This window comes from Heliangelus exortis, chromosome 1 (assembly GCF_036169615.1).
Source record: "Heliangelus exortis chromosome 1, bHelExo1.hap1, whole genome shotgun sequence".
NCBI lineage: Eukaryota > Metazoa > Chordata > Aves > Apodiformes > Trochilidae > Heliangelus > Heliangelus exortis.
This window is the reverse complement of record NC_092422.1, coordinates 50,181,888-50,203,497: the sequence shown is the minus strand read 5'-3', so window position 1 is coordinate 50,203,497 and position 21,610 is coordinate 50,181,888. Positions and strand designations below refer to the sequence as shown.

Sequence of the window (21,610 nt, the reverse complement as noted above, 5' to 3'; positions counted from 1 at the left end):
ATTCCCCTGCATCCAAGGATGTATGTGAAGTAGTCAAAATCATAGCTCCCTCCAAGAAGGTGAAAAGGCCAGAGGTCTCCTGATCTTTCAGATCTAGGCTTTTTTCACAGTGAGTTGGTTCATTAATGAGCAGCAGGCTCAAAGCTTGGCTGAGCTTTTGAAGCCCCTCACCCATAAGGTTTATTTGTTCTCGTTGATTCAAGGTTGTGACATTATTTCAGACCTGCTGCTTGTCTAGATAGCTCCCTGCTATCTAGAAACTTGTCACAGAACAGTCATCGTTGGAAAGGTCCTTTGAGATCCCCGAGTCCAGCCATACACATACACAAAAACAACAATGAAAAAACCCAAACATAACCCCTACAATCTCTTCCTTGATATCTCAGAATGGGAAGTGTATCCTGCCAGCATGCTGTTCCCTACAGGATTCCACGGGCACACCACATCACCCATAACTGAACTGCCCTTCTCCCATTGATTGCTTTGCCCATCTGACCTTACAGGTTAACCCAGCCATCTTCAGAGCAGCTTGTTCAGTTTGGAAGATCTGTCTTCTGTAAGGCTCTGTGTAATCAGTATTTTCAAGATAACTTGCACCAAAACCTGATTTTCTTCTTTCACCTTAGCTTTTGTAGTCATGTGTGGTGATGGTTAAAAGAGTTTGACACTCTTTCAGTCCTGCTAAGTATAAGAAATGGGACAAAAAGTCAGAAAGAATAATGAACTGCCTGGGACCTATTACCTCTTACCATTGCTGAGTGAAAAGAATGTGGTTTTCTCAAAAGATTATTAACACCACTTGCACATGTTGCAGTCATCTGAGATTTCAGCTTTCTATAAGTGGAGTGATGTGAATTTTTTTAAATATGTTGGAGATCAGACTTGTCTCATTTGTTCTTAGAGATTACGAGGTACACTTATTTTTATACTTCTTAATGTATAGTTTTACAAGGAATCTAACCAGAAAAAGAAGAAAAATTAATAGGAATGACTCACACAATCTAAATGTGAGAAGAATTACCTCAGAAAAACTATGGAGGTGAATTTCTACTGTATAGTAACCTATTTGTCTAAGGCAGGCTTTGCAGCTCTGAGATCTGTGAAGCACTGCAGCCACCATGCCCTAGCTGTACATGCTGGAAGGGAAGGCATGCAGGATTTAAAAAAAAAAACCAAACAACCCTGGAAGATCTCGGTATTCAAATCAAGCAAAGAATTCTCTGCAGCAAAACCAGAAAAACCTCTGGACAGCATACCTGAAAGATATAAGGTGTAGTGTATAGAGAGAGTAACTGTATGAAGTTAAGGAAGCATTCACTAAGTATTATGAAAAACACTTGGGAAATCCCCTCACCACAGAGGGAGGAATGTTAATAGAATTTTCTAGGAAAGGCTGCTACTCCTCAGACTTCTCATTTGCTGTTGGTATGGTACTGGACTAAGTATGTGACTTGGCCTGGTGTGGCCATCTTTATATTAAGTTCATAGAAATGCAGATCACAGAGTAGTTTTGATTGGCAGGAGCCTTTAAAAGTCATAGAATCTTAGAGCAGGTTGGAAGATACTTTAAAGATTATCTAGTCCAGCCCCCAGTCTCTATTTCAGAGTTGTCACTGTTTAGTGCTGGGCCAACAATTAAACTGAATGAGAGATGCTCCCTATTAATCCCCCTCTCTGATAAAGGAGAGAGAAGAAGGGAGAGAGACTTACAAGTTGGAAACTAAACTACAGAGCTTTAATGGCACAGTGATAATAAAAAGGAAAAAATAGATATATACAAATTTACAGAAAAACAATACCACGCTCCTCCCCCAGTAACTCTCACGTCACCACTGAGGCTGCAGGGCAGCCCTGGGAAAGTCCAGGCTGGACTCCTGGAGTCGGCAGCAGTCGGGAGCTGGAGGCAGGAACACACAGATATGGGCTGGCATGGATCAGGACCACAGGCAGATGAACAGATGGAATCCTCCCAGGATGCTGAAGCAAACAGGGACAGGGGAAGAAGGGTGAAAGGAAAGAGTGAAGGGTGCAGGCACAGGGGTTTACACCAAGAATGAGATGTATGGGATGGAATTCCCATACGTTCAGTTTCGTCTCCTGTCTTATCTGCCCCTCTGTAAAGCAGGGTTGCAGGGGTGACCCCCTTACTCATTTTCTCTCTCTCTAGCATAAGCTGTTCCTCAGAGCTGAGCAGTGTCCTTGGCTCTGCACACCAGTTTCCAGCAGTAACTATAAACATCGAGTGTTTTCAGTCCTAGAAGCAGACACTGACTGAGAAACTTGCTGTTAATTTCAACAAGTGCAGCTACTTCTGAGGGACTTCACTGAAAGCAAAAGTACAATACAGAAAATTTGCTCTTTACTGTCCCAAACCAGGACAAGAGTATATAATGAGCTCAACCACCTATGACATCCCTTACATGAAGAATATATATTGTTTCTTCATGTGTTGAAGGCACATGGATGAATCCTGTAAAATATCAGTTGCTGACTTTTAAAGTAACCAATTTTCAAGATTCTTCTGATTTTTTTTATTTTGGTAAAGCATGGAGTTTCTGCCAAATTTGGGTTCTGTTTGGCTGAAATAATTAGAGATTGCAGTTGTATCATAATTTGTCCTGAGCGACTGGGTATAAGGTGTTGCTCCCAAAATATTTTGGTATCATAGGCATGTGCAGTTAGAAGTAGAATGTGTATATTCAGTTACTGTAAAATTACTATTTCTCATGTGTATTCTCTTAGTTTTGATTCTTAATGAGCATAATGATGATGTAGTAGTATTTTTCTGCTTAATATTTGTTTTATAATAGTTTGAGGTTCTATTTTTTCCTTAGAGTTTCAAAAGACACTCAAACAGAAGAGAAGGAGACAAAAAGTGACATTCTTAACATCTTTTCAGTTGCTTCAGGCCATTTATATGAACGCTTTTTAAGGTAAGGAAACGCAAAAGGGATTCAAGAATTTCATAGCAATACTATAAACATTCATCCTAAAACTAAGCAGCTTAAAGAAAGTGTTTTTACCGGGTGTGATGAAGAGTTGTATACAGCAAGGACTAAATTAATCTTTGAGAACAAAGTAATTCAACATACAGTTGTTGAAAAATACCATTATTCTTTAGAGGAAGAAAAATGTTCTCCATGCCCTTCATGAGTGCGTGTGCGAAGTGTAAAGTAAAAGATGAAGTTCAACCTCTCTTCATAAAGACATGACAGAAGTAACTTCATATCTATTTATGTTTAGTTGTATCTGTTATGCATATTTGTATGTAGCAAGGTAATTCTAGTTATGTTTTATTTGTGTTAATTTAACTGTGGATACTACTACTTGCACATACGGCCTTATTTATCTCAGTGTTAATTCAATAAACAATGATTGCTTTTAGGGAATTCTTACAGTATTCCCTATCTATTCACAACCATCTCATACTTTTCTGGTTTCAGTACTTGTCTACAGATGTCAGATTTAGTGATTTTTCTTATTCTAAAGTGGAATTCTACACTACTTTTGTGTATATTTGTTTGGAAAGTAGTATTTCGCATGTACTGATTTTTTTAATTCTTAGTAGGCTGAAATCTGCATTTCTTTACTTCAGCCCATAACATAGGTTGAAGACCTATGTTCATAAAGAGAGAGACTAGTTTATTTCAAAGGAGAAAAAAAAATTATTTTAAAACATCCTACATGTTTCCTTACCTTATTTTAAAGTTTCTTATTTCTTTATTTTTAGGGCTCATCAAACCTCTTTAAGGTTGTAAGGCATTGCTTGTCTGTCTGGTTACACCAGACAAATGCCACCAGAGTGAAAAAAAATTGCACCCAAAATCATGATTCTTACAGTTAACAAAGGGTTTTCTGAAGAGGATCTGAACTTGAACTGTGCTTTCTCTTTCCCTCTGCTTTTCTTTTCAGCAACCTATTAAAATTAACCATTAAGTTATCTCAGTAGCCAAGCTAATAAAAAGTATTAATCATTCTTCTAATTTTGGCAGGCACCTTTCAGAATAAAACTTGTGAACAGATCCCACTTCTGAAATTGTTCCTTCTAATTTTGCCTAACTAATTTGGATTGACAAAGTCTGTCTCAAGGAGGTCTTGAACATTTAGACATAAATAGACATAAATTTACTCTTAAACTGTGTTAAAGAAAATTATACTTAATTTTAGCAGCTTTTAGATGCAGTTGAAGTATAATGAGCTGTGTGCATTTGTTTGTTTATTATAGACTTCTATTTCCACAGAATTATGATGCTTTCTGTCCTACGTCATACAAAAACACCAGTTAAATTTTGGTTTCTGAAGAACTATCTCTCCCCTACATTTAAGGTAGGAGGAACATCTTCCTCTTGTTGTTTTTAGTTTAAAAATTTAATTAAAAAAAAAAAAAAAATTAAAATTGAGTAATGATACCATTAAAATTAAGATTTCAGTTGGGAATGAGTGCATTGAATGCCAGTAGTTTTAAAAGTCTCATGTGTTACGTTCTTGTAACCCAGAGCACAGTGGTGCATTATAGTGATTTTTTTTCTCTTCTGATAGTCTCCCAGATCTTGAAAGAAATGCTTTTTGTATTTGTGTAGCTGAGGATACTTCCAGAACTAAACATTTTTTAAAAATAAGTCAGGCCAACAGATCATCAGCTGTGTTGCCATATTCCCTCCTTCTCCTTGTGTGCAATGTACCTGTTCAACTAATATTTTTTTGGGTTTTCTTCCAGGATGTTATTCCTCACATGGCTAAAAAGTATGGTTTCAAGTATGAGTTAGTACAGTACAAGTGGCCCCGCTGGCTTTATCAGCAGACAGAAAAACAAAGGATTATCTGGGGATACAAAATTCTTTTTTTGGATGTCCTTTTCCCTTTGGCTGTGGATAAAATAATATTTGTCGATGCTGACCAGGTGAGAAAAAAATCAGGCTTTATAAGTGTATGAGGGATTAATTTTGGCTTAAACTGATCCAGTTTCATTCTCTGTGGCCAGTTGTGGTAGCAGAACCAGTGATGTTGCAGAACTTGAAATGCAATCATTTCACTTGTCTTTAGCCATGTAGGCATTAAGAGTCTCACCACTGTGAGTTGTCCTAAATTCCCAGTGGGGAGAGAGAAGCACCCAGCAGGGTATGTGTGATCTTAAAGGTTCATTTAATCTAAGGCATATTTGAATGATTCAGTCTCTGGACCAATTGTGAGAGGACTTAACCATGGAAGGAGTCTGAGGTGATTAGTTTAGACCATTTGAACAACTTGTAGATGGTTGCTGGTTTGTTTGTTTTTTTTTTAATATTTCTGTGCAGTCCATCACTCAGAAATTAATATTGTTTAATGCACTGAAAGGTAACATGTTGTCTCTAGCAGATGAGACATTCAGGAGTTAATCATGTGGTTATTAAAAAGCTCAGAACAAATATTACATGTTTTGGTCCTTTCCAAAGCTCAAGAACATATTAAATTTAGATGTAGCAATGTCATCTGGAGACAGTAGTAGTCCTGGTTGTCTGTCCTAACTACTGTAAGGATTTCAGGCTGGATGGGGCTTGAAGCAATCTGGTCCAGTGAAATATGTAAATATGTCCCTGCTTATGGCAGAGGGGTTGGGTTTAGATGATCTGTAATGTCCCTTCCAACCCAAACCATTCTGTCATTTCTCTGTACTCAAAAACAACTTTTTTTTTTACTATTTTTTTTTTTTATTTTATTTTTAATCACCGATAAATTAGGTCATCAAGGCTTGGTGGTAGAATGATTGATTAGTGAATAAAGGGCATTTTATAATGTATTTTTAAAGTATTTTCTTACAATATGCAAAATAAACAAATAATTTTTCTTACAAGATGCGAAATAATGCAATAATTTTGGAGTGCCCGAGTTATGTAAAAAATTAGAAAGATGTTGTTTGAGGGAAATGCTCAGTAGATTTTTAAAGTTCTGCTACTGCATGAAAGAATTTAATGTTAGGCAACCAGCAGCACTGGTCTATAATACTGGTCTCTCCTTGAACAGTAATTTGGCAAATATAATTCCAGTGGAATACTTTGTCTGACACTATTGTAATGTCAGGTTTTTTTTTTAAATTAAAATTGCACTTCGGGAAGCTTGCTGCAATAACTATTCTCACATTCATACCTTAAAAACAGTATTTTATTGTATTGTATTGTATTATATTGTATTATAGTGTTTTATATTATATTATGAAATATATTTTTATTCAGATTGTGAGAAGTGACCTAAAAGAACTCAGGGACCTAGACCTCAATGGAGCTCCCTATGGATACACACCCTTCTGTGACAGCCGTAAGGAAATGGACGGGTACCGTTTCTGGAAATCAGGATACTGGGCATCACATCTTGGGAAAAGGAAATACCATATTAGGTAGGAGAACTCCTTACATATTTTTGTTCAGCGTGTGCTTTTGATCAAAATCTGGGTCTTATTATTGATCACAAAAGCAATGGCCCTCTGGTCATTCTCAGGCGTCAACTGTGGTGACTTAATTTGGCTTTTTTATTTTAGCTTCGGCCACTTGATTAAAAAAATACTCCTTTAGGATGGAAATGGGTTCTTGTTATTTTTATTAATGTTACCAAAAAGGTGAAACCTGACAAATCTAATTCTTCTTTTTATCTTTGTAGTGCCTTATATGTTGTGGATCTTAAGAAGTTCAGAAAGATTGCAGCAGGAGATCGCCTTCGGGGCCAGTACCAGGCTCTTAGTCAAGATCCAAACAGTCTGTCAAATCTAGATCAGGTATCGGTGACTTTTAGCAACTTGGTTCCTCTTTTCTTCATCTGCATGGAATGTTGCTTAATATGCATTTAATTATTTTGTATCTCAGTGTTACATATGTTATATTATTGACACCCTGTACTGCTGTTTTAGCCCATTTTCAGGTGCGCATGTGAAGACAGTTCAGAAAACTGAACACTAAATGATTAAATAACTGTTTATATGAAAAAAAAGCCATATGCTATAATGCAGCTTTTTAGAAATAGTAATTAGTTTTATCTAATGGTCTAAAAATATTAATGTTGTCTATTTTCATTTAAATATTCTTATATTTTTGATTGCAGCATTAATGCATAATAGAATATATATCTAAGTCTGTTGGGTCAAATTCAAAGCATCTTAAGTGTCACCAACCCTTTCTTAGCAGATCAGTGCTGAGAGCAGGTTTCAAGGTAGCTAAATCTCCACAGGGTGGAATTGGATTCCCTTTGGAAAGGGAAATATTTCAGACTAATATTTTCATAGTAATCTGCTTTCTGACTCAATATTGATAGGACTCGCTTTCCATCTTCATTCCTACTACTTAAGCCAAATACAGCAATGTTCCTAGAATTACAAACCACATTATGATATATTTTACAAGAGTCCTGGAGAGCTTTTATCTACTGATAAGGAAACACACTATGATAATTTTTTTCTTTTTTATTTTAAATATGTGACTGGAGTGCTGACTGTCCCTCTCAAGGTAGAAGCAACCTCAGCTCCTTACTAATCTGGCTGCAATGCTTCCTTCACAGGTGGTAGTTAAGGTTATGGTAATATAAACCACAAAACAGAGAGAGAGTTGAAAAATGTAATTTTAAATGCCAAGGAGAGTAAGTAAATAACTCCTTTGGAATAAGAAGACACATGATAAAATCTAGACTCCCAGTACATCATATTTGATTGTACTTTTTAAAGATAAGCGTGGAACTCTCTCTATATAGTTGACAAAATAAGTACTAGAGATACCTTTTTACTAATAGAAAATAATTAAAAATAATTAATCATCTTGTTTGTACATAATAAAAATCAGCAGAAAAGAATGTAAGGTTGATTCTTTCACTGAGTGGCAATGTTTTTATATTTTTTAATGCTGCTGTAGAGGAGTCCCCCTTTGAAATTGTATATGTGATCCAATAAATGTGAAAAGTCATATTGTAACTTAGATTGAAGAACTTTTATTGTGAAAATCTAAAAGACTTTCATTTCAGCAGTTTACATATTTTGAATGAGGTAGGACTTTGGCACTGACAGTACAAACAACCTGGTCTTACCAGTGCTCATTTATTTTCCTGATTCATTAATATTTCCTCTTTGATCCTCTACATGTATTTTAGTGTTTTGAGGATAAATTACTTTCTTCTGAAAATATAAGAAACTTTTTGTTTAGGATTTTTGTTTTATTTTGCTTTCTTCTATTTGCTTTACATCCTGAAACAATCAGTTGTCTTCCTATTTTCTACTCAATATAAAATTTATAAATTCACATCTTTGAGAGTTACTGCAGGCACTCAGGAACTGTGTAATTTAGGAAGTCAGAGAGGTACAACAGAAAACTAATCTTTTTTTTTTCTCTTGAAATTGAGACGGTGATGCACCATTTTTGCTATCTTCTAAAAATCCATAGAATTGAAGTTTTTTCAAAAAGTGAAGCTTTTTAACGTAATATTTAATGTCTTGACTCTCAGTCCACTTACATTTGATGTAATTTTCCTATACTAATGACTATAATTCATTTATCTACCTTACATGATGCAGCTATTTTATTCTGTCACATTTAGCAAAGCTAATTTGGAAATTAAGATGTGACTAACACTTACTTGAGTGTTGACATTTATTTTTAAAATATGATGGTAGGGGTTGCACATGTGAAGGAGCTTATCAATGGGTCTACCAAAGGCATATGTTCCTTTTTGTTTATTTATTCATTAATTATTTACTTTATTTATTTTTAATTATGGCCAGAGCATATGCAGTGTATGACTGCCTGATGTTTTTCTTATTTGTGAATGCTGTTCCCTGTATTCAGCAAGATCAGATTTTTTCATGATGAGAGTACTTGACTATGTAAGAAAGCTGAATTTTTAAAAAAAAAAGATATTTAAAGTGAAGTAAGAAAGGGTATCCAGAGTAGTAGTTTAATAGCTTTTTCTTTCCACAGTCATGCTTCTGGAATGTATTTTGCTAAAGGAAGTCTGAATTTAGGGTAGTAGCTTTTTAAGCTTTTTTTTTTTTTTTTTCCTTTGGCAAATCTGAGGAATGGGAAGAGAGCTGAGTTCTGCTTTAGTGATTTCATACAGTCTAATTCTGCTTAGTAGTATGCATAGTATGCCATGCAGTATCTGAACTACAGGTACCAAACAGTAATATTGCTTATGTCAAGATAAGAAAGGGCAGAAATAAGTACAAGAAAAAATTGCTGAAGAAATCAGAGGTGGAATTGGACATGAAAATGAGCATCCCCAAGTGTTGGATCTACTTGGAAAAGAGCTGGGTGAACAGTTGGAAGGAAATGTAAGAAGGAAACGTAAGAATGATTTGTAGAAATGGCAATAGGCAAAGATACTCCTAATTAGTTGCTTGATAACCACTCACACTGAATTCAGTGCTAACTTTCAATTTTACAAAATCTGTACAGGATCTTCCCAATAATATGATTCATCAAGTAGCTATTAAGTCGCTCCCTCAGGAATGGCTTTGGTGTGAAACCTGGTGTGATGATGAATCCAAGAAAAAAGCTAAAACCATAGACTTGGTGAGTTGATCCTGGGTTAAATGAGTTTTATGGATTAAAACCTTTGCTGTAATTTGTGTGGCTTTCAAGGTATCCGTGTGTGATGGCATGGAGGGAGTTTTGCTGGAATCCTCTGGAGCATGACTGCTCTTAAAATGCAGCAACTTTTCCCATTTCTTCTGAGACCTCACACACTTGCTCTGTACCAGATGTACATACATCAAGACTGAAGGCTTTACCCCCAAGTTAAACATTGCTGTCTGCAGCTGGGCAGGATTTTCACACCTGTGCATGTCTTTTCCTTACCTTTTTTCCATATTCTGCCAGGTTAGTGGAACTCTGAAGTGCTGTTAACTGTGCTGCTCATCTGCTCCCTGCAAAGAAGGTTCTTCCAGAACCTGTTGCGTAGAGGACTTTATACAGTCAGGGTTTCCTCTGTCCATTTCACCACTGTAAACAGGAGATAAAGCAGAGCTTAAAAAGTGTAATGCTGAGGGGACTGTCCATATTTAGAAAGTGGGAAGTCTTTGGGATTTGAAACTCTGAGAGAAAATCTTCTCTATTTGTTGGCCACCACCCTTTTTTTCCCCCGTTCTCATTTTGTGACAACCCCCACATACTCAGTGATACTCAGAGGCATAATTCTGAAGAAAAGCAACAGTTGGAATCTGGTGCAAATATTCAATTTGTAAATACTTCTGTTTGTGTCTTTACAGCTGTTAAAATAAGTTTTTTTTTCTGTGCACTAAAGATGGGTGCTCTCTATTCAAGAAAGATTGGAATTAAGTTACTAGACCTTCTCTCAATCCCTGTTCTCGTGAATCACTTTTTATTGTGACTTCCATTTATATTATTTTATGGAAGTTATCAATACATTTTCTAGACAACAATAGGGGATGCATCACAAACTTAATAAAAAACACAGCAAGATTCCATTTCAATATGCAAATGTATATCTTTTATCTCCCTGTGTAACTTTATCTGAATCTCGACAGTCTTATTCTAGCCATGTCTCTGCTATCCATATAGCCAGGAGCAGATGGAAAAATACAAGTCTTTTCAATAAAATGTTTTGAGTTATTTAAACAGGGTTTATTTATATCAAATGCACCTTCAGCAAGTTTGCTGACAACACCAAACTGTGTAGTGAAGTCAACATGCTGGAGGGAAGGGATGCCATCCAGAGGGACCTTGGCAGGCTCAAGAAGTGGGTCTGTGCAAGCTGCATGAAGTTCAACAAGGTTCTGCACCTGGGTCAAGTTAATTCCATGCATGAACAGAGGTTGGGAGGAGAAAAGATTGTGGACAGCCCTGAGAAGCACTTGGTGGTGGACCAGAATCTTAACATGAGCCATCAATGTTTGCTTGCAGCCCAGAAAGCCAACTGGGTCCTGGGCTGCATCAAAAGAAGCAGAAACAGCCGGGAGGGGATTCTCCCCCTCTGCTCTGCTCTTGTGAGACCCCAGCTGGAGTGCTGGGTCCAGTTCTGGAGTCCGCAGGATAAGAAGGACATAGAGCTCCTGGAATGTGTCCAGAGATCACTAAAATTATCAAAGGGCTGGAGCACCTCCCCTGTGGAGACAGGCTGAAGAAGTTGGGGTTGTTTAGCCTGGAAAAAAGGAGGCTTTGAGGTGACCTTGTAATAACCACCCAATATCTGAAAGAGACTACAAGAAAGCTGGGGTAGGGCTTTTTACACAGGTTTGTAGTGAGAGGACAAGGAGAAGAAACAGTTTAAAACCTGAGGAAGGAAGATTTAGGTTAGACACTGGGAAGAAATTCTTTAATTTGAGGGTGGTGAGACACTGGCACAGGTTGCCCAAGGAACTTGTGTCCGCCCCATCCCTGGAAGTGTTCAAGGCCAGGTTGGATGGGGCTCTGAGCAGCCTGGGGGGGCTGGAACTGGGTGGTCTTTAAGGTCCCTTCCAACTCAAACCATTCTCAGCTTCTATGATTCTATTTATTTGCAATTTGGTTTGTGTGATTTATTTATTTGTTTATTTAACATCAAGGAAGCTGACCTTACACGCTGTTGTACAGTGAAATTGTAGATGCTGAAAATGTTATTTTAGGTAAGTTTCTTGGAAAGTTTCCTCATTTCCTTTGTTAACACCTAGTATGTTTTAAACTTCCAGTGCAACAATCCTCAGACCAAAGAACCAAAATTAAAGGCTGCTGCCCGGATAGTTCCTGAGTGGATTGAGTATGACTCTGAGATACGGACGTTAATACAACAAATTGAAAAAGAGAAAAAAAATCTAACATCAGTCTTTCAAAAAGGTAATTTTCATGCATATTCTTCTGTTAGCTTTTAAAAAATAAATAGTGGTACAGCTGAAATTTAGACTGAAGTCAGTAGGCACAGATATTGTATTTGTGTAATTTTTCCTGCTGTGTGTGAGATTTTAGAGCCATGTCATGCTTCTTCACATGGGAGCTGCACCAAGAGGATAAAGTTATTTTGTTTCATGCCACAGTCCAAGGGAAAGTTTAGTGGTGTTCAGTTCTTGGATCTCAGGCACAACCAACTGTACCACATCATTTGAGCCACAAATATTAAATACAACATATTAGCTTAGGCCTTACTTAAAGAATAATAGACTTTATGCTTTAATGCTTTTTAAGTATTAAATAACTGAATCACTCTATTACTTTGTCTCTGCATCTCTCAAGCTGGGCTTACTTACTAGGGGCCTTTTCACACCAGACTAAATGGTGTTTTAGTTTGCAAATAGATTAGTAGTTCATCTTTTTTATTAACATTGTTTTAAACAGAGTTAGTTTAAGGGCATTAGGGAAAAAAAATACAAAGCACTCTTTCAAAACTTCAATAAAACTTCTTAAAGAAAAATGAAGCCAAAAGCTTCATTTAGGTGCTAGGTGATCCTAGCACTCAAAGGGCAAGAAAAAGCTCAGCAGATATCTGTTTAAGTCTTGAGCTGAGGAACAATTTCACATTCTGTTATAAAGAATTCTAAGTATTTTTTATTTGTGAAGGCTTGCTTGTGTTCACCTTTTAGTGAGGCTCTAAAAATGAACTTTGTGCTGCTTGAACTGGCAGGACATAGAAAGTAAGGGGCTTTCTCCACATGTTACAAAGCCAGTCAGTCACTGAGTCTTTGTATAGCTGGGTTTTATATTATTTTTTTTCCTTTTGGTTACAGGTCTTAAGCACGATGAACTGTAGCACAGCCTATAAAACAGCTCAATGGTCTTCTGCCAAAGGTTGAATGGAATTTAGGACTGCAACATTGGCACCATTTCTTACATTTTTTTATGTGAAATCAAATATTTTATTACTTACAGTGTTATTTAAAAAGAACAGGAGAGAGAAGTCCAAAGGTACTTGATTTTATTTTTATTTAAACCAGTGCAGAGAAGCTGTCCTAATTTCTTTTGGTTTTCTTTTCCTTCAATAAAAGATAATTTGCCCAGAGGATTTTGGAATGTAAAGAACCATGTGTTTGTTCAACTCTTCAAAGATATATTGTGTCAGCCTCAAGGAGGGACACAAACATACAATATGTGTGGGAAAACTCTTTTGTGCTTATTACATGCATTAAGGTAATGGATATAAAGGATTTTGGTTATATGTCCATAGTTTTTTCCCCAAAGAAATGTCATAAGAAAAAAGTCTCAGTGTAGGAAAGAAACTCCATCAAAAAAGCAACTTGTGTAACTTAGACCACAAAAATTTAAGCCAACTTTAAGGCTTACTAAAGCAAGGAGTGTAATTTCTCATTGAATATGCAAGATTGCTGCATTCTTACTGGTTTAAAATAATAATTTTTTATTCTTAAGACTCCTTTTGGTCACTGAAATAGCGTGTCATAAAATTTTATGGTTTAGTTAGGATCATTTTCCAACCAGCATATACATTGTATCAGGTCAGCACCTGAGAGTTGTTTCCACACAATTTGGATTATCATCATTCTGTCTAGAATTTATTATAAAAGAATAAAATACTTGAATAATTTCTACTGTCAGTGGTGTCTCCTGTAATTTTATCAATATGTGCTCACAAAACTATTTCTGAAATGGGCCCAGAAAAATTAGCAGTGGAAAGTTCTTGCAATACACATTTGGAAAACAGGGAATTTGCTTATTAAATTGAAATCTAGTGTCTTAAATACATTCTGTTGTTTAGGCTGTGCTGGTTGCAAAATAGATTGGATATAACCACAAATTCTTACAAGAAGAGCTTATTGCAATCTTTCAGTCTCAATTCTCAAAATTATAAAAGAAAAGGTAATTTGCACCAAGTGGGTGAATCCCTGAGGAGTTGCTTAGTATTTCCGTACCAGCAAAGAAGTCAGTAAATAATAAGAAAAATGTAGCATATTTTATGCACTGCCATTGTCCTCAAGTGTAGCTTATTTAAAGTTTGATACCATCAGAGAAGTACATAAAATCCTACTTTGCTGACATTTTTTTTGTCTTGGTAAAATGAGACATGCAGATTTTTTTTTTTACGTATTTATATGGGTGTATAGATGTATTATTTTTTTGCTGTTGTATGTACTTTTGAAGAGTTTTATCATGTCACATACAGATTTTAAAAGGCCTGTTGTGGCCATTTTCTTTTTCTTAAGAACACAACAAAGTGTTGCCTGTGTAGCCCAGGAGCCATAACCAGTTAATACCAGTGTCAGTTCTCCTGAGCTGTCCCAATTCAGTGCCAGATCTGTTTTGTCACACTTATTCTCTAACATGATTATGTCAGGATATCAAGCAGCAAAATTGAACATATTTGAGCAGAGAACTTTTCAAAGTTGATATTTTTATACTGTATAGACAGACTGACTTATGATTGGCTTAGCAGATGCACCATTACTGTAAATTCAATGTGTAATGAGGGAACAACTGATGACTCCCTGTCAGGGGAAAAAAAAATTATTAGTCAACTGCTTGCTGGGTTTTTTGTCTCTCATCTGTCGTGGAATATCATGTTGAAGCATTACATTGGAAAACTTTCTCTTTTTTTAAGACAGAAGCAAAAGGCACTTTGGGAAACCTTCGTTCTCTTTTATTATTATTATCTGTGCAGGAAATTTGTTATGCAGTATAAAAAGTGGATAACACATGCAGTGGTTTCTTGTTAATTTTATCTGTAGCATCCTGTTCTTTTTAAAATTGGATTACTTCTACAAGCTTTAAAAAAAGATACCTTCTTAAAATACCATTTCCTTGAGATTACTTGAATGGGAATTTCTGTAAAAGTAGCTTGCGGGAGATATTTTGAAGATTTAAACAGTTTCATGCCATTTCCTAGTGTTATATATACTTCTAAAAATGTCTTACAACCCTTCGTTTTCCTGCCTTGTAATATTTTGAAGGAAAGCTTTTTTTTTTTTTTTTTAATGCTAATTGGTTTATAAAACAAAGAGGTCTGACAATTATAACAAGTACTTCTCAAAGATCTGTTTAAAGGAGTGCTTGGATTCATTAGCATATCATTATATTTTTCCAATACTAAAGCAATGGATTGGGTATGTTGTACAAAATATTAAAGGTACCACTGGAGAAAAAATAATTTTCTGTTCTTCTGTATTAGACAATAACCACTCCAGGCTTGGTTACAGATTCAAGACCAAAGAAAAAATGCAGGAAGCTGTCAGATGTCTTTAATCTGAAGAGGGGGTGTGTGTGTGCTGGGAAGCAACAGCAGTGGTCAAAAGTAGGGGTGTGGTGTGGGGTGAGAATTCAGATGCAGAGCATGTTTAATTCTAGATTCCAGTTGCTCTGCCCTGAGGAAGAGGAGGAAAACCATCAGGAGTGTTCCCAAAACCTTGTTCAAATCAGTAAAGAAGCAAAGTAATATTTAAACTGTTCAAATGAAGAGTTTATACAATTTATTTTCATATTACTGTTACAGTGTCTTTTGAGGTCTTACTGTTCTTAATGACAACTGGTAAATTTAACAGAAAATGAACAAACCAGAGGTTTATACAGTATTGTTGATGAGCCAGAGCTTTTGTACTGAAAATATTTCTCAGTAGGGTGCCTTTTAATCTTTTTCCTAAATCAAGCACTTGCTTTCACAGACTTTACCTTTCCCTGCCAGGCAGATAGTTTCTTCTTTCCTGCTTATGTTATTATTTATCCCTTTTCATAAAGTCTGGGTTTAAGCATGGAAAGAAACATTTGAGTGGGAGTACTGAAACATTTGTTTACAGGTATCAGTATCTTTTATTATATTAGATCAATTCCTTAACTGGTTGAATCATGGATCTAATACATCATGGGATAATCTGCTTCCCAGCAGGGCAGGGGGCTGACAGCCAGCATGGGTTTTTTTTTTACCTCGTGTATCTCTTCTTCAGCAGCTGCTTTCAGAGTGACAGATCAACTCTTTTGTTACTGTGAGGAAAATACTCCTTGTACACCACACTCAAGTCTGGTTTTGGTTCCCTGACACAACTCAGGGTGCCTGAAGTACAAACAAGAAATCTGAAGAAGATCATGTTAAGGGGAGACCTTGTCATTCTCTACAGCAGCCTGAAGGGGGGTTGTAGTGAGGTGGGGGTTTTGTCTTTTCTCACACGTGACCTGTGACCCCATGCAGTGCTGCAGGCTGGGGACAGAGTGGCTGAGAGCAGCCAGACAGAGAGGGACCTGGGAGTCTGGATTGACAGGAAGCTGAACATGAGCCAGCAGTGTGCCCAGGTGGCCAAGAAGGCCAATGGCATCCTGGCCTGTATCAGGAACAGCGTGGCCAGCAGGTCCAGGGAAGGGATTCTGCCCCTGTACTCAGCGCTGGTGAGGCCACACCTCGAGTCCTGTGTCCAGTTCTGGGCCCCTCAGTTCAGGAAGGATATCGAGGTCCTGGAGCAGGTCCAAAGGAGGGCAACCAGGCTGGTGAAGGGACTCCAGCACAGATCCTATGAGGTGAGGCTGAGGGAGCTGGGGCTGTTCAGCCTGGAGAAGAGGAGGCTCAGGGGAGACCTCATCACTCTCTACAACTCCCTGAAAGGAGGGGGTAGCCAGGGGGGGGTTGGTCTCTTTTCCCAGGAAACTCTCAGCAAGACAAGAGGGCACGGTCTCAAGTTGTGCCAGGGGAGGTTTAGGTTGGATATTAGAAAGAATTTCTTTCCTGAGAGGGTGATCAGGCATTGGAATGGGCTGCCCAGGGAAGTGGTGGATTCTCCATCCCTGGAGATATTTAAAAAGAGACTGGATGTGGCACTCAGTGCCATGGTCTGGTAACTGCAGCGGTAGTGGATCAAGGGTTGGACTTGATGATCTCAGAGGTCCCTTCCAACCCAGCCAATTCTGTGATTCTGCTGAGCCTCATTTGGGTGCACTCTTACATTGAATAGATTCAAATCCCCCTGGAGCAGAGGGATTAAGAACCTCAGCATTCCCACTGCCTGCCCACGAGGATGTGCACACTGAGGATATCCTGTAGGAGGACAGTCTTGATCCATCACTCCTGTTAGCTGTGATTTCATTCTGAATGCCAGACACGAGTCCCGGCAGCTCCTTCTGACACTTCTCAGCCAGCTGCATGTCAAAAGCCTCACTCTGGTCTGTGAATTCCTCTCCCAGTGGCAGGAGCCACACAGTTACAGTCAGTATTGCTGAACTCTACATCTCTGGCTTTTTTTCATAGCTCTGAATCCTCTTTTGAGGATTGGCAGCTTCTCATCACCCATTACCAGAAGTCTTGAAAAGGGTGTCACATAAATAGCTTGCTCCAGTTACAATCATCAGTCATCTGGAACAGATTTTGGGCTCTGACAATGTAGGTGGTTTAAATAGTGCCTTTTGATAAACACAGATTTATTTATATGCATGACTTAAAGCCAGAATCAATAAATTTGGCAGGAACTCCATGCTTTACCAAAATAAAAAAAATCAGAAGAATCTTGAAAATTGGTTACTTTAAAAGTCAGCAACTGATATTTTACAGGATTCATCCATGTGCCTTCAACACCAGAAGAAACAATATATATTCTTCATGTAAGGGATGTCATAGGTGGTTGAGCTCATTATATACTCTTGTCCTGGTTTGGGACAGTAAAGAGCAAATTTTCTGTATTGTACTTTTGCTTTCAGTGAAGTCCCTCAGAAGTAGCTGCACTTGTTGAAATTAACAACAAGTTTCTCAGTCAGTGTCTGCTTCTAGGACTGAAAACACTCGATGTTTATAGTTACTGCTGGAAACTGGTGTGCAGAGCCAAGGACACTGCTCAGCTCTGAGGAACAGCTTATGCTAGAGAGAGAGAAAATGAGTAAGGGGGTCACCCCTGCAACCCTGCTTTACAGAGGGGCAGATAAGACAGGAGAGGAAATTGAACATATGGGAATTCCATCCCATACATCTCATTCTTGGTGTAAACCCCTGTGCCTGCACCCTTCACTCTTTCCTTTCACCCTTCTTCCCCTGTCCCTGTTTGCTTCAGCATCCTGGGAGGATTCCATCCGTTCCTCTGCCTGTGGTCCTGATCCATGCCAGCCCATATCTGTGTGTTCCTGCCTCCAGCTCCCGACTGCTGCTGACTCCAGGAGTCCAGCCTGGACTTTCCCAGGGCTGCCCTGAAGCCTCGGTGGTGACGTGAGAGTTACTGGGGGAGGAGCATGGTATTGTTTTTCTGTAAATTTGTATATATCTATTTTTTCCTTTTTATTATCACTGTGCCATTAAAGCTGTGTAGTTTAGTTTCCAACTTGTAAGTCTCTCTCCCTTCTTCTCTCTCCTTTATCAGAGAGGGGGATTAATAGGGAGCATCCCTCATTCAGTTTAATTGTTGGCCTGGCATAAAACAGTAACAACTCTAAAATAGAGACTGGGGGCTGGACTAGATAATCTTTAAAGTATCTTCCAACCTGCTCTAAGATTCTATGACTTTCAAAGGCTCCTACCAATCAAAACTACTCTATGATCTGCATTTCTATGAACTTAATATAAAGATGGCCACACCAGGCCAAGTCACATATTTAGTCCAGTACCATACCAACAGCAAATGAGAAGTCTGAGGAGTAGCAACCTTTCCTAGAAAATTCTATTAACATTCCTCCCTCTGTGGTGAGGGGATTTCCCAAGTGTTTTTCATAATACTTAGTGAATGCTTCCTTAACTTCATACAGTTACTCTCTCTATACACTACACCTTATATCTTTCAGGTATGCTGTCCAGAGGTTTTTCTGGTTTTGCTGCAGAGAATTCTTTGCTTGATTTGAATACCGAGATCTTCCAGGGTTGTTTGTTTTTTTTTTTTTAAATCCTGCATGCCTTCCCTTCCAGCATGTACAGCTAGGGCATGGTGGCTGCAGTGCTTCACAGATCTCAGAGCTGCAAAGCCTGCCTTAGACAAATAGGTTACTATACAGTAGAAATTCACCTCCATAGTTTTTCTGAGGTAATTCTTCTCACATTTAGATCGTGTGAGTCATTCCTATTAATTTTTCTTCTTTTTCTGGTTAGATTCCTTGTAAAACTATACATTAAGAAGTATAAAAATAAGTGTACCTCGTAATCTCTAAGAACAAATGAGACAAGTCTGATCTCCAACATATTTAAAAAAATTCACATCACTCCACTTATAGAAAGCTGAAATCTCAGATGACTGCAACATGTGCAAGTGGTGTTAATAATCTTTTGAGAAAACCACATTCTTTTCACTCAGCAATGGTAAGAGGTAATAGGTCCCAGGCAGTTCATTATTCTTTCTGACTTTTTGTCCCATTTCTTATACTTAGCAGGACTGAAAGAGTGTCAAACTCTTTTAACCATCACCACACATGACTACAAAAGCTAAGGTGAAAGAAGAAAATCAGGTTTTGGTGCAAGTTATCTTGAAAATACTGATTACACAAAGCCTTACGGAAGACAGATCTTCCAAACTGAACAAGCTGCTCTGAAGATGGCTGGGTTAACCTGTAAGGTCAGATGGGCAAAGCAATCAATGGGAGAAGGGCAGTTCAGTTATGGGTGATGTGGTGTGCACGTGGAATCCTGTAGGGAACAGCGTGCTGGCAGGATACACTTCCCATTCTGAGATATCAAGGAAGAGATTGTAGGGGTTATGTTTGGGTTTTTTTGTTGTTGTTTTTGTGTATGTGTATGGCTGGACTCAGGGATCTCAAAGGACCTTTCCAACCATGACTGTTCTGTGACAAGTTTCTAGATAGCAGGGAGCTATCTAGACAAGCAGCAAGTCTGAAATAATGTCACAACCTTGAATCAACGAGAACAAATAAACCTTATGGGTGAGGGGCTTCAAAAGCTCAGCCAAGCTTTGAGCCTGCTGCTCATTAATGAACCAACTCACTGTGAAAAAAGCCTAGATCTGAAAGATCAGGAGACCTCTGTCCTTTTCACCTTCTTAGAGGGAGCTATGATTTTGACTACTTCACACGTCCTTGGATGCAGGGGAATTAGAAGAGGAAAGCTTGGAGGTGATGAAAAATTCCTTTCCTTTAATCAACATAACTCTGCAAAGGAGGTCACCTCTGTGCAGAAATGGGGGTCCACTTCCCTGATCTGTGTCTTCAGGAAACATTTTTTAGAATTGTAGTATAGTTGCCTGAAAGGCTTTCTGAATCTAGTTAATACTGTAACAGAAAAATCAGCAAAAGAAAGTCAATTAAATATCCAGGTACTTGAGATACAAGAGGCCTTGTCAGGAGAGATGATAAAGCTGAAACAGAAGCCAGTCCTGGATCTATCAAGAAACATGAGTGCTGAGGCTTAATTGGGGTCAACTGTATACCAGATAAAGTAGAACAACTATATCATTAACAATCTCTGTGACTGACAACTATTACCAAGGCTACTGAAAATTGAAGAAAACCTTTTTTTTTTCAGTCTTGAAGCAGTTGTTTGAGGCCACAGAATCTTTAGGATACAGGGAAAATAGGGATGAAAAAACTGTTCTCCTTAAATCAGCTCATACTGATGTGTCACTTTCTTACTAGCTGAATTATAGTCCAAAGATGGTCTCCTAAATAATGGAGGAATCAGACTTTACCTGGACAGTAAATCTTGAATGCTTAAAGTTTTTTATGGACAGAGCTACTGCATTTTTTTTTTTTTTTTTTTTTTTTTAATTTTATTTTAGGGCAAAGTGATCCATGATTAAATGTAGTAACTTGTTTACACAGTCATTAGCCCTGAATCTGTTATTTCAGAAGGCATTACCTTTAGTTCTTTGCTTTGCAATTATTCAGCCATGAGAGGTTAGCACTTGGCAGCACACTGCAGAAACAAAGCCTGTGCTGGAAATCAGACTTCTCAAGAGCAAACATGAGTGTCTCCTACAAAGTGGATGGAATCCAGCATGGAAACCAGGTATTACAAATTAAGTAGTCTCCTCACAATCTGGAAGAGGAATTATCATCACCTTCAAAGAGTGGATGACCTTGCTGTGTTACCAGCATTCCCAATCAAAGACCCAAGCTCATTCTTCTTTGACCAAAAAAAAAAAAAAAAAAAAAAAAAAAAAAATCATTGGGAATTCAGCAAGCACTTTTGCCAGCACCCCAATTTTCACACCTAAGAACATTATCTTTTTTAGATGCTTCTTGTGAAAAAGGTGTTTGAAATGATACAAAGAAAGAATGCTCACAGAGCATCCAGGGCACTGTTTCTAAAATGGATTACTCAAAGGACATCTGGAGTAACTGCTCTGGAAAGGAAAATTAATGTTTTGGAAACTGAGATGTTCTGCTCCACAGCACAAATATACTAGTCTACTAAATAAACTCAATACAATTATTTTTCTATGTAAAGATGAAACATCCTTTTTTTGCTTTTATTCTCAAAAATGATATAACCATTTCATAGGAATGTGTATGTTAATGACAATAATTCGACTCAAATTTAAAAAAGGCAGCCTGAATCACACACCATCCACAGACAATTTAATTGTGAGCAACATTATGAGAAATTGAAAACAAAATTGCAATGGTATACAATAGATTAGAAATGCTACAATGTTATTAGCCCCAAATTTAAAGCTTGAGATGTTTGTTAAAACTATTTATAGAACTCAAAAGTAAAAACTATTGTACTAACAAATACACTTCCTGAGGTTTCACAAACTATTTCTGGCAACAGACAAGCAGCATCATAGCCTGCTTTTTGATGGTCAGATTGATAACATTTC

General features: G+C 37.7%; 1 protein-coding gene across 2 annotated transcripts in view; it reads left to right on the top strand.

The window, feature by feature from the left end:
- Nucleotides 1-13,486, top strand: part of LOC139795246 (UDP-glucose:glycoprotein glucosyltransferase 2-like) — an 84,732-nt gene extending 71,246 nt beyond the window's left edge. The window contains exons 32-39 of one of the 2 annotated variants that reach the window (XM_071742002.1): nucleotides 2,835-2,933; nucleotides 4,242-4,326; nucleotides 4,718-4,900; nucleotides 6,210-6,370; nucleotides 6,631-6,745; nucleotides 9,405-9,521; nucleotides 11,636-11,780; nucleotides 12,665-13,486. In XM_071742002.1, coding sequence (XP_071598103.1) covers nucleotides 2,835-2,933; nucleotides 4,242-4,326; nucleotides 4,718-4,900; nucleotides 6,210-6,370; nucleotides 6,631-6,745; nucleotides 9,405-9,521; nucleotides 11,636-11,780; nucleotides 12,665-12,687 — 928 coding nt within the window. In that variant the 3' untranslated portion in view covers nucleotides 12,688-13,486. Of the gene's footprint in view, nucleotides 1-2,834; nucleotides 2,934-4,225; nucleotides 4,327-4,717; nucleotides 4,901-6,209; nucleotides 6,371-6,630; nucleotides 6,746-9,404; nucleotides 9,522-11,635; nucleotides 11,781-12,664 lie in introns of those variants that run through there. The other variant, XR_011725434.1, reaches the window with a different exon arrangement.
- Nucleotides 13,487-21,610: the final 8,124 nt, after the last annotated feature.